Consider the following 18,616-nt stretch of genomic DNA (forward strand, 5'->3'; position numbering starts at 1 on the left):
GCGCGGAGATGGTATCCATCTTGGATTTTTGCTGTCGGTCGTGTGTTGTCGATTGAATTTTATACAGTTTTTCTTTTATTTACCTCGTACCGCTCGAAAGCGATGTCTAAGCGACAACGAATAGAAGTTATGGACCCTTTCATTAAAAAAAGACGGTAAAATATTTTGCATTCTTCGTTTCCCACCACAATTATGTTATTTCGTGCCTAAAATTTACATCGCGCTGTTTTCACTGTCAGCGTGTTTTAAAATAATGACAATATAAGGATAAGGACACATTTTATAGAATGTAAACTGTATTCAATGTTTTGATAATTTGAAGTAAAACAGACATAATTTTGTGTGACATGTCAATTAAATCATTTGGTAACAAAGGTGCCCTTAATTAAACATCACTTTTTCTTTTCGCATGATCTTCTATAGCAATAATAAGCCCTTCATCATTTCATACTGAAAAAACAAAAGAAAACACATTTAAATAATATACCTATTTGATTCAAATTTGTCAAATTTTTAATACCTATCGTCACAAAGGGTACCAATTTTACCTATGAATGTTGGTGATATGGAATAAACCTTATTGTAGTTAGCAGGTAGGTACCATCGCATTGAAAATAAAACAGGATCTATGATTTCTTGGCAATTCAAAAAACAACAGAATACAGTGTGTCATATCGTACAAAAAACTTTAGGCACCTAATTTTATAATAGTACTCCATATCATCAGAAAAGATCCTGTAAGTCACATTTGTTTATGTAAAAATCGCAATGACTATTTTACATTGCATAAATTGGTCTGGAATACAATAAAGTTGTCATGTCTACATAAAAAATGTGACTTTCGCGCTTTTTGTGGTTTTTTTAGGATAGTATGGAATTACTATAACTTACAGCCCGAAATTCGTATTTTAAATGTGGAAATCAAAATCAACTCATACAAGTTACGGTTACCGTCAGCGGCAGCTGGTCTAACATCATACAAGTGCACTGCACTGCTTGCATTGCTAATGTCATCGTAAATCATATTTTTTCTTCATAGGTTTTTAATATTATCGTTCAATTATTGTAATGCAAACCATAAACCGATGTGCCCATATCGCCAATAGGCGATAATACAGGCACTATGCACCGTATACGTCATCTTCACTGAAATCATTTGCGCCCCGGCAATATATTTAGTTTACTTAAAATGAACCCAAAGCTTAGTATGAACTAAAGCCATTATAAAACAACTTAAACTGTGCTAATCGTTTTTGCCATGCGTAAGTTCCAGAATATCGTGCGCCGACCGGGTAAAATGACATCATATTGGTCTGAGTACAGATTTGAATTATGGTTTGTTATTATAGACGCTGCAGCTTACTGTTTACGCTCAAATTATGTTTAGTATCATATTTAGCAATCTCGTATGTAAAATGCCTGTAAAACTAAAAACAATAGAATTCATTATTTTCTAAATTTAAAATGGGTAAGAAATATAATACAATGTCGGTAAGATATTTTGATTTATGTGTACTCCAATTTAAATCAGTGAAGATAAAAATAATTTTGCTACCTACCGCATTTCTGGAAAATTAATATTTCAAGTTTCATAATTATTCATACAGTGTACAAATTGATAATGTACTTATATAGAATAAGATGGCTTCCGTTAAAAGTAAGAGGTATTTATCTACTATAAGAGATACAATCGTTTCTTAAAAATAATCTAATAAAGATTTAAGTAACTCGCAACATGTTTTATTAAAAATATTAAATATACAGGTAATTTCCCAAATGTCAATAACGTTTTGTCAAATCAAAAACAACGCCGAATTGATTTCATTTTTCAATAGGGTATGTTTACAGCGCACCCTCATAAATTACAACCCAAAAAATCATCGGCCGCCACTGGTTACCATATTTATGTCTTACAAAAAGAGTTCCATATCTACCAAACCAATTTTTGTTAATCTGTTATATTGACTTTATCGACTGAATTTGAAAGAATATTAGAATGTTGGAAAATAATTAGCTGTAAAATGATAAATGGTCAATAATATATCAAATGTACTCGAATATTTTTGATCAGTACCAATTACCAGTGGCGAAGACTCACCTTTGGAGTCCCGATAGACGATGGGCAACAGAAGAAAGTGCTGTCAAACATACTCCAAGTACTAGTACTGTCCGACAAGAAGATCTAGACCAATGATACTCAACCTTTTTTTCTTCGGGCCAAATACATATATTTGTAAAGTAACGCGGGCCGCATCACTACTGGTGGAACGAAAAAAATCATGAAACCCCCCCCCCCCTTTTTATAAAACGTTTTTGAGATTTTAAAAATTGTGCGTGTTTTTGAAATTAATCGTGTGCAATAGCAACACTCTTATATCAGATCTGATGTGGACCATAATGACAATCCTCTTTGGGTGTAACTATCTGTGCGTCAAAGTCGAAACGAATCTCAAGATATACGAAATTCCTGATAATAAATGTGTTTCGGGCCGCACATAAATGTTTAAAAGGCCGCAGGTTGAGTATCTCTGATCTAGACAATCAGAAGTCACTGGAGTCGAAGTGCGATTATCTAAATAGGAGGGGCTTATTAGTTCATAGTTTTAACATGTGGACAACTCGTCGATAACCAGAGTTCGTTGCAGTTGAAGTGCGGTTAAAAGTAGGAGGGGCTTATTATATCACAGTTTTAACTCATTAACAAGAATATCTTGTTCGACAGTAGTACTTAACGGTATATTTACAAGCTTTGACGAGATTGTATGTGAAAGATTCTACCATAATGATGAAGAGACAAAGTCAGCAGTGCAATCATTTCTTCTCATCAGACAGTATCTCCAATATTCCCAGTCACTTGCTAGTCTTGCTTATTCTCAGTCATGGCACTATCCCTGAATGTGATAATATACTCTGTGTGTTGACTTGACGTCTTTGGATTCAAGATTTAGGTTGCTACAAATAAAATGTTCTTTTTATTGTGCGTATGTTTTCAGAGAAGAGAAAGGGATTCCGTTGACCGGTGAGCCGAGCTCTGGTCAGTCATTCTCCAGCGGGCCATCGGCGGCCGTCAATATCAATCCGTATACAGGCCTACCCTACACCCAGCGATACCATGAGCTGTACAGAAAGAGAGTCGGTAAGTCAATACCTCTGGCGATAATTTTGAGTGGACTGGTAGGAGTTTCTTAACAATATTGGCACAAACAACCTCCATTCTATTTTTGTCCATGTCAAATATCCTAATATCCTAATAAGTTCATATTGGCCTCCACATGATGGAAGTTTGTAGATTGTCAGATTTTTGTTTTTACGATAAATAGATGTTAGATACTTGCCCTAACTGAACTATTAGATCCATACTCTGACTTAAACACAAATTGAATTCGGATCGGAGGATTCGAAACTGGGACCCACGTCGTTATAGGCCGACGCTTATACCGCTCGACCATCCTGGGTGTATAGACAACTCCAAAATTTTAATTTGAAATTTTAAATAGACTATTTCTAAATATGTATGTCACGTGTCTGCAGGTTTGCCGGTGTTTGAATATCGGGCGGAATTCATGCAGAGACTGGCGGAATCGCAGTGCATTGTTCTCGTTGGTGAAACCGGTTCTGGAAAGACAACTCAAATACCTCAATGGTGTGCATGACAATCCATTTTTTACTATTATGACTAGCATAGCATGTTCTGAATGGTATTTAAAATATCATCTCCCCTTAAAATCGGCCTTAAATCCACGATGTTAAAAGCTTTTAATTATTCTGTAAGAATATAATAATGTTATTAAATGGCATGTATTGAATTTTTTATATTTACTTGCAACTCACATAAAAAATGTCAACAACGGTAACTGAATATTTGTTGACAGAATGCATTTACTTTCGTGGTTTTCATGTACTGTACTACTGGTATTCTCTATACTACTGGTAGGCTCTATTTAACCCTTTTACTCCCAGCTGATTTAGCCTAGCATATGCGAAAACTCCCAAGCGTTTTTTGACAAAAAATCGTCGATTTAGTTTTTTAAATAACTAATTCTACACATGTTTTAAAAATTTGAAACTTTTTTTGTGTGTTCTCAATGCTGTATAAAGCAATAATTAGTAATAATATTGATAGTTTACATCAATAAAACAAAAGAAAAAAATAATGTATCAATATTTATTTAGAAATGAACGGATAAAACTATGTTTGAACAACAAAACAAGTGTGACAACATTTTTTTATTTATAATTGATATATCAAATTTTATAATATAATCTATCCTTATGTAGTAACAGAAAAAAAAATAAACATATTATTATTTCTCTATGAAATAGAATTTTTATAAAGTAATCAAAAAAAATCGTATAGTGTCAAGGTATTCAAGAATATTATTCAATTCACGAAATCGCAAGAGAATTCGATACAGTATCGAGGACTAACTGATATGGGAATGAAGTAATTTCAAAAAATAAGTCTCAAAGCACTAAATCATTTATAATAATATTTATATTCATGTATTTTTTCACCATCTTACCAAAAGTACAGTGGCATCCATTGTTAGTTCAAAAATTACAAAATGAATTTTGTAATGTGATATATGAATCATAAAACAACTAAAAGAAATATCAGAATTTAAAATGTGTCATAAAAATAATGTTTTCTTATTTTTATGACCCTCTTTGGTCTCAAGTTCGACAGCAGAGCAATTATGACTTGTGAGTTAATAGGGTATGACATAATTATTAATAAAGCTGACACTAAAATAAATGTTACTCACACCCAACACACAGTGAATATAATGCTTTGTCTACACGAGACGAAATATGACGGGAAAAAATTTGGAATAAATCGTAAATTTGGTTCCAAACTTTCGGCCGATGGAGCGGCCCAGATGGAGTTTTCGCATAGGTATGGTGGGCCGAAATATCGGCCGAATGGGAGTAAAAGGGTTAAACTAGTCGCACACGGTTATTACGATTACGGATATAGCAAGATCTCGGATGTAACGAGGAAACATTCGTTAACATTTTAGTTTATGATTTTCTCCATACGTTTATTCACTTTTATAACGAGCTCCTTATTGGATATACCGAACTAAAATGTCATCAAAAATTTTCTTAAAAATGTTAATGTGTCGATCGTTTAAAAACATTTCGACCCTAAGCAATAAAATCCGACCGGACAGGATGCCGCCGGAATCGGATTACGTTTATGACACTAGTTAAGTGTCTAATTACCTACCTAATTGGTGTTTTCGCCGACAATATTGAAAAAGTATACACGCATATGGTCGAAATTGTATGTAAAAAAATCCAAGGTTTGTGAAGTCACTAGGTACCTACCAGTGTTCATTACAATAAACAACTTCTTTTGTTGTTTATGAATGCCATGCTTGTTTCGGGGAAAAATTCTAATTGTGTATTTTTGTTTGAATTGCGACTGTTTATGTTATGTGACAGCTCATTTAAAAATACCTAATCTCTGATATCGAGTAACGCTTATAACGAGCAAATTCAGTCGGTCCTATCTTCCTCGTAATAACCAACGACTGTATTTACGAATATAACTTCAAATTGTCTTTTTAATTCTAATATGTAACAATAATGATTCAAAATATTATTAGATGTCTGGCAACATAATATTAAATATCTACCATTTGATGAAAAATACAGGTCAAAACTAAATGCAACCGTGTAATGTAAGTCATACAGTGTAGATTTGTGATAAGGGTGATTGACATGTTTAAGGTGCGTGGAGTACTCTCGCTCGGTGGGAAAGAAAGCGGTGGCGTGCACACAGCCCCGGCGAGTGGCCGCCATGTCAGTGGCGCAGCGTGTCAGCGAGGAGATGGATGTGGCCATCGGGCAGGAGGTCGGCTACAGCATCAGGTTCGAGGACTGCTCAGGACCCAAGACGTGTCTCAAGTAAGGACATTAACCTATCCATTAGTTTATTTAAGTCCATGTTAATGTATTGTTTTCATAATTTGTCATACAGTAAAGCAAGTTGCCTCAGATATACTAACAAGTTACGAATCTATTTCTGGAATCGCAGTGAGATTATGAGAATGATGTGTAAGAGATGCGTATGCTATAGTAAAATAGACATGACTAAGAGGTGCGATAGATTCTGCAAGGCAATCTTTGAACCCCCCCTTCTGCTAATGATCGATTTTTTATCAGTTGTGAGAATAAATGGAGATACTCATGTTACATGTAATCTATAATTACATCATGACGCTCTTTGATCATTTTATAAAAATAAACTAATTAAATGTTTTTAGATTTATGGATATCGCTAAAAACAGCATTCCTTTTTAAAAATACTCTAATATATATCATGAATTTTATACAGTAACACAAATTGACGGTAGGCGAGGGAACAATAGTAAGAGAGAGATTAACACTGTTACTTATTTTTATGTTTCAGATACATGACAGACGGTATGTTGCTGCGAGAAGGCATGTCTGATCCGATCCTCGAGCAATATCAAGTGATCTTACTGGACGAGGCTCACGAGCGTACGCTTGCCACTGATATTCTGATGGGAGTTTTAAAAGAAGTGGTGAAGCAGAGGCCCGACCTCAAGTTGGTCATCATGTCGGCCACCCTCGATGCCGGAAAGTTCCAACACTATTTTGACAACGCTCCGCTTATGAATGTGCCGGGTCAGTTTCAACTATCCCCCTGTTATATCATGATGTTATTTTTGAATGATGACTTTCGTGTAATGAAACATTTTATTTTGGCTTTTAGGTCGTACTCATTCTGTGGAGATTTTCTATACTCCCGAACCCGAGAGAGATTATTTGGATGCAGCCATCAAAACAGTTATTCAGATTCACATGTGCGAAGAAGTGCAAGGAGATGTTTTGCTGTTCTTGACAGGTTATTATAATATAAGCCATGTAAACCTTTTCTGAAAAACAATATGTGTACTTGCCAGACCCAGGATTCGAACCTGAGACCCATGGCATGTTAGTTCAACGCTTAAGCCACGCGGCCACCGTGGGTGTATATTATTCTATGTTATATATTTTATTATACTATATCTTTTTATCTCACTTTGTAAATATGTAATTGGTTATCAATGACCCGATCATATTTAACAACAATGACTCCCTATAATACAGTAAATTTTGCAAAGGCGACTTTATGTGAAAAAATATCCATTTCAGGTTATTTGTGTTTACTTATAAGTATAGAATCTGTGTATTTTTTTTAATTCATATTCAAAAAAAATATGTCTTTGTCCACTAGAGCCAATTATGGGTTAATTTATATCATATTATTTATTTATATTATATATATTATAACACCCAAAGTAATTACATAAATAATTGAAGCAATTACCTTGTCATTCAATAATGGAAAAAGTTCCACAGCTGTTTCATTGATATTTTCAAATTTCAGGCCAGGAAGAAATAGAAGAGGCTTGCAAGAGAATAAAGTCAGAGATGGACAAACTGGGTCCAGAAGTTGGTGAATTGAAATGCATTCCTCTCTATTCAACTCTCCCACCCAACCAGCAACAGAGAATCTTTGAACAGGCACCGCCTAATAAGGCTAACGGAGCCATCGGCAGAAAGGTAAAATCACTTTTGAACTGAGATTTTCAAAATGCGCGCCCTGTGGTGATTGATTTCCATTATCAGTGCTCGATTCGTCAAACATTGATTATTCTAGGCACTCATAACTAATGTGCTGATACACGGTCACGATGATAGCTTCGTACACTTCGGTGGCTATTTTCTTCAGGTTATAAAATTTCAATACGACTGTAAAGACTGCTTTTCCCTTATCATTATTCACTAAGTTTAAATCGGAGGTGATGTCACTTTCTTCCATCTGTCTGCCGAATGGTCAATCACCGATCGACTCAATTCTCCCAGAAAACAACAGCCTCAACACATTGTTGCCTCCCTACTACAGCTGCAGTCAGCTGGATTTTTGTTGCTATCTTAAATACAAATAGATTTGATTTTGATTCATGATAGTCAATTTGTTTTTAGGTTGTCGTATCGACCAACATCGCTGAGACGTCACTGACCATAGACGGAGTGGTGTTTGTCATAGATCCTGGATTTGCCAAACAAAAGGTCTATAATCCCAGAATCAGGTATGTAAATTAAATTTTATGGAAACTTTGCTGGTTGCAATAACTTTTCATTATTATAATTAAAATTTTTGTAATCAATTTGTAACTGTTTGTTTCCTTAATAAATAAATAAATAAAAAATAAAAAACACGACCATGAATACATAATATTATATTTTGGTCGAGTTATACAAATTTCATACAATTTTTATCAATCACCCTTAGCTAATATTTTAGTATAAATATTTGATTGTTTTTCAGAGTGGAGTCACTCCTGGTGTCTCCGATTAGTAAAGCTTCTGCTCAGCAGAGAGCCGGAAGAGCCGGTCGAACGCGACCCGGAAAGTGCTTCCGCCTCTACACAGAGAAAGCCTACAAACATGAGATGCAGGAGAACACTTATCCCGAGATCCTCAGGTCCAACTTGGGATCTGTTGTCTTGCAGTTGAAAAAATTAGGTATTTCATTTTTCATTCATTCATTTTTCATTACTTTCAAACATTACTACTACATCATTCCTCCCTTTATTACTCCCGTCCGATTTAACCTAGCATATTGATATCTTAGGTAATTTTTAGGGAACCTTTTACATAATAGGGAAACAACTCAAAATACCTTGTTCTAAGATAATGGTGTTTGAAAATTTTGCACAAATTCTCATTTCAATGTTAAATCGTTCAAAGTGCAAACCGCACCTGGCAATTTAACCAATTAACATTATAATTAAATGTGGTCATTAACTCGAGTTAACCTTTGATTTTTGCAGTAAATGCGTTTATTTTTTATTTAGTTCAAATGAACTTAGCAATACACAATTAAATTTTACAGATTAACAAATAATCAACCAAGACATTCCCGTTTATAATTGGATTAATATGTAATCCGAATATGTAAAATATGTGTAAATATTGAGAGTATACTTTCATCAATAAAACAAAAGAAAAAAATATATATACAAACCTACAAACTTATCTGTAGAATGGCCAAAAATGGAATTACGAACTACCATAGGATGCCATTTTGAAAATTTCATTCAAATGTCTACTATTTTCTACAGTTACGAGTCTTGATTGGGTAGTTTTCGACAGTGGCTCCCCCATTCCATTCTTCAGATAAGTTTGTAGGTCTGTACATATTTATTTAGAAATAAAAAGATAAAACTAAGTTTGAACTACAAATTTTATGCAAATATCTAATTCTATAGTCTAACCTATTTTTACTAATTCAAAATCAAATTTTCAGGGTCCCTTGGACTTTGGATTATCGAGGTTATACTGTAACGTTTCATCTTTTGAATACAAGTGAAATAATTTGTTTTTTTTTTATTCCTAGGAATTGATGATTTGGTGCACTTCGATTTTATGGATCCTCCGGCCCCTGAGACACTCATGAGGGCTTTGGAACTTTTGAATTACCTCGCCGCATTAGGTATATCTATTCTTCAAATATCACTTGTATCTTGCATTTGTTGTATAAATTTAATATTTTCTTTGAATTGATTATTATGTACATACATAATTTTGAAAAACACTTCTGAGAAAATATATTATAAACAATAAAAAAATCTTTTTGAAAAAAGTAAGACACCCGGCAGGATCGAACCTGCATCTCTTGGGTTTACGCGCCCCGTCCGCGCATTATCCACTATGCTACGAGGTGACATACTAATGATGACAAATTTTAACTATTGGCAATCGGTTTTTGTTTATTAAATCAAAGTAGGTACCTACTACTTCAATTACTAACCGACGTCACGGATTTCTCCAATATTTTATGATGTAACTTACTCGAACTTGCTAATAATTTTTAATTAACGATTTCTTTTATTCAACGAATAGTTCACAAGATTTAAGAATGTAACATTCTAATTATGTATGTTCAATTATTTATCTTATGTGTGTGTGTATTATGTGTCAAAATGTGAATCATAATAGTGTTGAATAGTATTTTTACTGTTGTATTTGAAGAATGTGTATTTAGTCGGCAGAAAATCTTCATCGGTAAGTTACATGTTATTAAAATATGCTTGTATAATTTCAGACGACGACGGCAACCTGACAGATTTGGGAGCCGTAATGGCGGAGTTCCCTCTCGACCCTCAGCTCGCAAAAATGTTAATCGCTTCCTGTAACCACAATTGCTCCAATGAGATTTTATCTATCACTGCCATGCTTTCAGGTAATTACAGTTTTTTTCAGAATGCCACATTCAGCATGATGGTGTCATTGATTTCTAAGATATAATCCAATCACTTCTTGGACTCCGCTGGTGCAATTAAATCATTATAGTAATTTATATGGTGGGACTGTTTCAGTACCGCAATGCTTTGTACGACCAAACGAGGCAAGAAAAGCAGCTGACGATGCTAAAATGCGTTTTGCCCACATCGACGGAGATCATCTTACACTTCTCAATGTATATCATGCTTTCAAACAAAGTAAGTTTTCTAAAGTTTTCAATATTGAATATGTATGTATCAAATTGCAGATACACCTTGTTGCTCCCTAGTGTACAGTAAAACCTCGTTAATACGAATTCCACAGGACCGAAAATCGAAAAAAAATATATGAAATGTATGGGGGAAAATATTAAAATTTTGAAGAAAAAAAAATTTTGATTTTCATTAAGGTGACATATCAGTGAAACGGCAAATAATTTTCAACTGTAGGCGCGACGAAATTTTGGACTCGCTCGCATTCAGTGAGAGAACGTCGAACTGAAAACACGTCACTTTGCTTCGTGATGGCGACGGGCCAATTAATTCTTAAATCGTGTAAAGATGACTAAAAACGTTACCCATTTACTTTAAAAAGAAAACATGTCAATGAATATATTATTATTGTTACTAATAGAACAATAAACAGAACATAAAATGGACGTATGTTGGATTTACAAAGCAATCTCCAATATGTAATCCTGGCTTATCACAGAATCGTAATGAAATAGCGGTATGTAGAGAAGTGGCTATAAAGTGTAATCGTTCATACATATAGTTATGACTGTAAATATGATCCAAATGAATTGCCTTCAAATACACTTGTAATATAAGCGGCCGTCTCGTAAATTTCCTAAATTAGTTTCGGGCTCATAACAACTTATTCCCAGTGCGGTACACATTATCAAAAGATTTCTCAAAAAATAATAAATCGATACGTAATAATTTTCATTTGACTCATTAGAGTATTTCACATTATATTTGTAAGGTTCCGAATCGGCATAATATACTAGTAAGTATTGTCATCAAAAACAGTCTATTCAAATATAAAACTGTAAACTATACGAGACGCCCCTGCGCAAGCGAGAACCAATAAAAAATATAAACACACTTGAAAATCATGCGTGACAAACACTTCAGTTCACTCTAGTCTGGGAACGTTCAATAAATAAAATTTATGTGACAAAAAAACATTGCTTGCAAGCGACGACCTACGAATAAAAAAAGAGAAGATTCCGATAAAAATACTATGTTGAAATTACGCACGCAGTATTCTTTTGCCGACTTCTTTCTCAGATAAATGTAATAACCTATTATTATTCATTCTAACTTGATTGAAATCGCATTATAAAAAATTCTGAAAATATTACAAAAAATGACTTTATAGGCACTCGAGTAATACGGGAAACTTCTAATGCCGCCGATATGGCGGCACTCGAGTGTTAAGGGTTAATATCGTTTACTCATAGATGTGCCTACCACATTTCCGGTTCCGTGTGTGTTAATGGGTCATAAAATGTCAGGAAAGTGAAAGTGACATAAAAAAATTACCTAGGCCTTAAATCTCACTTTACAATCTTCGCTAGAAACAAAATAAGATCAATACATGTAAGCCCTGCCAACTGAGCAATGGACACCTGAAATATCGCTGCCGCGCCACTAGCTTTTATGAATTCGTGGTATATGATAAGATGACTGATGGCGATATGCGGGTTTTTTTTATAGATGGAAGTTATAAAAAACATTCAGTGTCATTCAGATATCTTTATTTTATGCAGTTTTAAATATTTTAATTGGTTGTCATTTTTATATAACTATTATAATTGCACGATGTTTGTTGAAATGTGTATGTAACCTTATTGTTATTTTTTTACTAGAAATTGGGGTGATTTAAACATATTGGCTATGAAAGTTTTGAGTCCAGAGTCAAAAACTCAATACAAATGACCAAGTGCAGGGATGTCGACCTTAAGTTAGCCTTAATTCAGACATTCTATAATAATTTAAATAATAAAAATATTAATAACACGTTTCTTGTTTTTCTTTCTTCCGCTAGTCGCCTCACTCATAAGGTTAAGCGCTGTATGCATTTGGCCGAAAATATAAAATTTTAGTAAACAGTGTTCTAGGGTCAGCTAATGAATATTTTGTCATGTGTAGATATGGAAGGACCCCACTGGTGCTTTGACAACTTTGTGAACTACCGATCGTTGAAGTCAGGTGACAACGTGCGACAGCAGCTGGCTCGCATCATGGACCGCTTCAAACTCAAGAGGACCAGTACCGAGTTCACAAGCAAAAACTATTACATCAACATTAGAAAGGCGCTCGTCAATGGATTTTTTATGCAGGTCAGCTAATCTATTCTTGTGCATTTGTGCCTCCAGGTAAAATTTACTTTTGACATTAAAACAGTTGTTAAGGTGATAGAACAGTGAAACGGCAAATAATTTTCAACTATAGGCGTGATGAAATTTTGGACTCGCTCGCATTCAGTGAGAGAACGTCGAGTTGGAAACACGTCTCTTTGTTTCGTGATGGCGACGGGCCAATTAATTCTTAAATCGTGTAAAGATGACTAAAAACATTACCCATTTACTTTAAAAAGAAAACATGTCAATCAATATATTATTATTGTTACTAATAGAACAATAAACAGAACATAAAATGGACGTATGTTGGATTTATATGACAAATTATATTTCGTTTGACAGGCGTCATTTGGACCCGCAATCCGCGCATCGCCTAGCCACGATCTTTTTAGACCGTGCCTCAACTGATGTACAGCCTTAATGATTTCAGAATGTTGTTAGTATGGTACATAGAATTGGTAACAATAGAAAAATTAATACTTGGCGTTGGATCATTGAATGCATTTTTCGTATATAACAATGTCTTAAATTATTTGTTATTTACTCAATTCTGCATCCCAGGACAAAACATATTAAGAAGTTTACAGTTTAGGCAATCGAGCTTTGGTTGAAATCTAGTAGCAAATTTTGCATACTTTGAAATCCCGAACACTACAAAGCAAAAAAGATAGCTAGATAGAAGGCTTTTGAGCCACAAGATAGATATTCCAATTTGAAATTCCACTCAAAAATCTCCCCTTTTTGCATTATAAGTTTGGGAGTTAGTGTTTTTTTATATTCTCAAAACCAAAATATGATATAAATGAACCAACACTAACACACAAAACGATTAAAAATGGCACAATAGAGTTCAATATGAGTGTTGCAATCTTAAACTTGGTCACCTGAACATTTTAACAGAATTGACAGCTCTTTCTTCCCCTGGACCCTCATATTTTATTTTCATTGTTTCAGAATCTAGTAAAAACATTATTTTGAGTCATGAATTACTGTGTCGTTTTCAGGTAGCACATTTAGAACGCACCGGTCACTATCTGACAGTGAAAGACAACCAAGTGGTACAGCTACATCCTTCCACTTGTTTGGATCACAAACCTGAGTGGGTGGTTTACAATGAATTCGTACTCACCACTAAAAACTACATCAGAACTGTCACAGATATTAATCGTGAGTAATTCAAAATTTTCCACTATTCACTAACCTGGACTTATTTCAGTAGGTATTTGAAGAATTATTTAAAGTTTAAATAATTTGAAAATAAGTAATTTTTGATGTTTTAAATTTTTTTTCAATGATTGGCTCATGAAATAGTGTACTTTATTACGATTTATTGAATATTTTTATATGCCGGGACTCTGAAATCATAATTCGAATTATAGGTATGGTTTTATATGAAAATAGTGTTCAAGGGACTTTTTTCTGCGAAAATTTCGAATTATCAGTGTTCTTACTAACGAGGTTTTACTGTATAATACACAAAGTTATGACTCGTTAATTCACTAAATATTTTATTAATAATGTCGCACACACATTATATTGAGACCATCTTATGCCTACTCCAGATCTCAATATACATAATAATGTGCGTCAACAAAAAAAATGTTCATTGTATACATAAATACTTTTCAAAAGTTGTACTATAAGAATTGTTTATAAATATTTGAAATGTTCTCGCTTTGGACGGTGTTGTGTCTGAAATAGTAAAATAGTCCTAGGAAAAATCTTAAACCAAATGGGATTTGAACACGACACTTGCCAAGCGAGTGCTTTATTTAGTAAACAACTAATTAGGTAGCTTAATGGGTAAAGTCTGGCAAGCGAAAGTCATGCTTGGTGTGGCAGTTGTCACTTTTGTTATTTACACTGTGTGTCACTCTTGACACTGTCGAAATCAACGAATTCAATAATGTGCATTCCCATTGTTATTTTGAGTTTGCTGGATGACTAATTCAGTAACAGCTCTCAAATCCAAAAATATACTGTCGTATTTGGAACAAAACTCTTGTGATGTTAACTATTGCATGACGAAAATCGGTCGACTGCAATTTCTAAACTTATCCAACAACTTTATTAATTCATATCCTATTCCACAATGGAACCGTCAACTAATTACATAATATATTGTTTGATATTGCAGCTCAATGGTTATTGCAAATAGCACCTCAGTACTACGACATGAACAATTTCCCGCAGTGCGAAGCCCGAAGACAGCTGGAATTACTTCAAGAGAAACTCGACTCGAAACAATTCCAAGAAGGATTTTAACTTCATCGCTCGCCACCCTTGACAACAATATTGCATGTCATCTAGGGAGAGCTACAACAGCTGTACTTTAGGTGGAACTGATGTCGCCTTCTCAACAAAAGTGATAAAATTTTACTTATAATAGGCTCAAAATTGTAATGCGGTCTGTGCCGTAGGAGTCTGGTTATATTAATCATTATATATTATGTGAGCGGGTACAGGATTTGGATATAATATAAAATGCCCTTAAAATCGGAGGCCCTTATTTCATACAATAGAAAGGATAATGACCACACTGCATTCAAGTCATAAGTTCCGAGTTTATTTTGACTTTAAACGATTTCATAATATATGCGGCAAGTTTAATTTCCAAGAAGAGATATAATTATTATTGACCTAATCACACGACACGGTTCAAGTCGCAATTGTCTGCATTTTTTAATGAATAATTGATGGAAGATGCAAACACAACTTAGCCATTGAATGTGTATAAACATTCTTCAAATGTCCAACTGTGTTCGTTTGTGCAAATGCCACGAAATGATGTCAAAAACCAACCAAAAGAAACACATCCGATGTCCTCAGACTCGTTTACGTACAATTCGCTCTTTACAAATGTAATAGTGTTTTTTTTGTTTGTATTGACGTAGTTTTAGTTTATCTGCCCACCTCTTACGTTATAATGTTCGTGATTTTCATCTCACTTTCGACATAATATTAAACTCCAATATTATGTTATTGATAGCCTAGCCTAATTCACACATATTACGATCATCATTGACTTTACAATCTGATTTGGATATTAGCCGAATCTCAACGAGGCGAGGCTTCTTAATTTTTTTTTTTTTAAGAAATGCTTACCAATTATTCACACAACTTTTCGTGTACTCTAGTTCAAGATTCAAGTACACATTGAAGTGAATTTGACAGATATGAGTGACAAAGTGAACATTGTACCAGTCTGCATCCATGAGTGCTATTACTCTTCAATTTGATATGCCCTGAAAAGTTGTGACAGCGTGTGTGGTGATGTGAAATATTGACAATTTCCAATTAATTAGTTTAATTATTATTGTTATAGTTGTGTTTTTAATTATTCAGATCGGTGAGTGTGCGTGCGGCAGATCGTGAATGTAGATAGTGCTATTTCAAAATGTAATCATGTCACCACTATAAACTTGCAAGTGACCTAAATTTGGTATGCATCTTATTTTGATTCCGCTGTGTACCCAACTATTTTTTACTTATGTAGCTGTCGACCAATTTGAGTATATGACTGTACGATTCATTTAATAAGTGCGCTCTTAATAATATGATAATTCAAATTATTTAATTTTATTATAATTGGCATAGTAATTTTATTGTAAATATCTCCCGGATTTTTGAATGTTTCCTGAGATATCAGTTTTATCTCATTTATAACTAATCTTTATCTAAAAAAAAAATTCTATCGACCGAGGTACTTGATGGAATTTGAATTCTAATTGATTTGAGTTTTTCATTACTCAGATGGACTAGTACAAAACTCAACTCAATTAGGATTTTAACCTTAGTCGCATTATACCTACGTTTTGAAATAATTTTCTTTGTCGGTTGAAGGAAATGAATTATTGTGGACACGAGTGTCGACAGAAATTGGGAAACTCATTGTCTTTAGTGAAATATTGTACATTATATACTTACAGGAATATTAGCCAATAATAACCAGTGAAACTGTTTTTGAATGCAGTATGTATTCGTCTTTCACATACAGAAACTGATTATTAAATGATTGCTTCATCGACCATTGCTATATTGTAAATAGTTACTGATGGATTACATCATGCTTAAAATCATCATCAGATACTTCTCCATGAATATAATATGTATATCTAAAGAATGAAAGCACTGCTAAGCTCATCAGTATACAGGCTGTCCCCGAATTTTGTACAATTCGTTTTTTCTTAAAACTTTGTTTTTTGTTGATTTTTTGTCAATTGTTTGTTTATGTATGTGTAAATATTTCGCCCTTATAAATTTATATACATGAGTGAGAAACTGCAGTTTATTGATGGACAAAAAGAAATTAAGTACTTTAAAATTCATAGGATCGAGACAATGATAGGAATAATTAGGCGTTCTGAAAGTGTGTTCAATTTTGAAAAACATAATTATGTATAATTAAGAAGATTTGTTCAAAATTGTGGAAATATATCTTCATAGACTGTTTCCAAAAGACACGGCATAGTGATGGATGAAATGGAGAGATCTTTGTCATGGATTGACGATCAACGCCTAAAAGATGTCCCTCTGAGTTTTTCAATTATTCAAGCTAGGCTCCTAGTTGCTGGAAGACTCGATTAAAAGAAGATTCTGACATGAAATTTCAAGCAAGTAAAGGCTTGTTTGACTAATTTAAACGTGAAGTATTCTCTACATAACGTTAAATTTACTGGAGAAGCTGCCAGTGCAGATAAACATGCTGCAAATGAATTTACTTTAGCCATTGTCAAAAATATTTTAAAATACACTTTTTGATGTTTTTTTTTACATTGCTTTACTTTCATACATTCGTACACATTATGTACGAAAGTCGAGGACCGCTTGTATTGTTTACGCTTGGAAGTACATACATTATTTAAAAAAATAATATGAGAACAAAATAATTGTTTTGTTAAAATGACTAAGATATGGATTTTTCTGTTTTAGTTGATAATAGTCAATATTAATGTTTTGTATACAGTATGTGAGAAAACCTTAATGAAAGCATGCAATCATAATTAAGAGTCCTTTTTACTTTTTCATAATCGTGTAAATTTCATTCGGACCAGATGTGATAAAATATATATCCTTTTTAGTTTATTATGCCAATCTCATAATTCAAACTAGAAAAAACGCAGGCTCCGTTTACTGCATATTATATTGGTACTGTCATTTTATAATTTCAGTGATAGGGAAAAAATATATTCATGTTAAATCATGTACAATATTCAATTCCCGATATTTTTGATTTCTCACACAATATTCCGAACAGTTTAGTGGTTAATTGATCATGTATGTAATTGTATTCTTGATGATTGTCTGATATTTGGAAACTTTCCGACGCCAGGTGATAATATTATTACAATAATTATGTAAATGAAATGATAGAAATTATATGAGACTCAAATATGACATGGTTTTTATTTGCCCGTTAATTTTGTTATGCAATACACTTGCGTAAATTGACTTATCACTATAGAGTAAGTTTGTTAGTAAATTAAAATATTAAATACATAAATAAAAAACTGTGTTTCACTAAATTACATAAATAACACTGGCTTAACTTGGGACCAGTGTTCCCTCTAAGGTGTGGGCGCGCACATAACTCGCCGGCACGCGCAAATACATTACGACAGAGCGCACAAAAGTTACACCAGCGTTAGGATGTAAGTTCCTAACACTGAGTTACACTGGCAACACCGGCTACGTGGCGAAATTACGCCTACTGACGTTTCAATTGATGAATTCAATGGCGGGTTTGAAAAAAACAAGTTTGCATCAACAAATGTATTCCCAAGATTGTTATTTCCTTATACAATGTCCTAATATATTGGCGCTCCAGAATGATCAATTTGCAGAGTTGGCGATATTGGTGGAACATTTTTAGCTTCCAGTGCAGATTGCGAGCCTGGTTTCAGCCTTATGAACAGTTTGAAAACCAAATGAAGGAATCGTCTA

The 18,616-nt window shown here is 33.8% G+C and overlaps 1 protein-coding gene across 1 annotated transcript; it reads left to right on the forward strand.

Annotated features, from left to right (window-relative positions):
- Positions 1–10: 10 nt before the first annotated feature.
- Positions 11–18,069, forward strand: Dhx15 (DEAH-box helicase 15). The gene is made up of 15 exons (XM_085955057.1): positions 11–155; positions 2,994–3,136; positions 3,532–3,643; positions 5,737–5,913; positions 6,419–6,657; positions 6,746–6,877; positions 7,403–7,578; positions 8,002–8,108; positions 8,348–8,544; positions 9,419–9,514; positions 10,127–10,264; positions 10,401–10,523; positions 12,462–12,652; positions 13,678–13,840; positions 14,811–18,069. Exons 1-15 carry the CDS (start codon positions 103–105, stop codon positions 14,936–14,938), a joined length of 2,175 nt encoding a protein of 724 aa, XP_085811183.1. The 5' UTR covers positions 11–102; the 3' UTR covers positions 14,939–18,069.
- The last annotated feature ends 547 nt before the right edge of the window (positions 18,070–18,616 follow it).

The sequence above is a fragment of the Rhyacophila brunnea genome, unplaced genomic scaffold (assembly GCF_057557595.1).
Source record: "Rhyacophila brunnea isolate RB1 unplaced genomic scaffold, BYU_Rbru_1.0 scaffold_4, whole genome shotgun sequence".
Classification (NCBI taxonomy): Eukaryota; Metazoa; Arthropoda; class Insecta; order Trichoptera; family Rhyacophilidae; genus Rhyacophila; species Rhyacophila brunnea.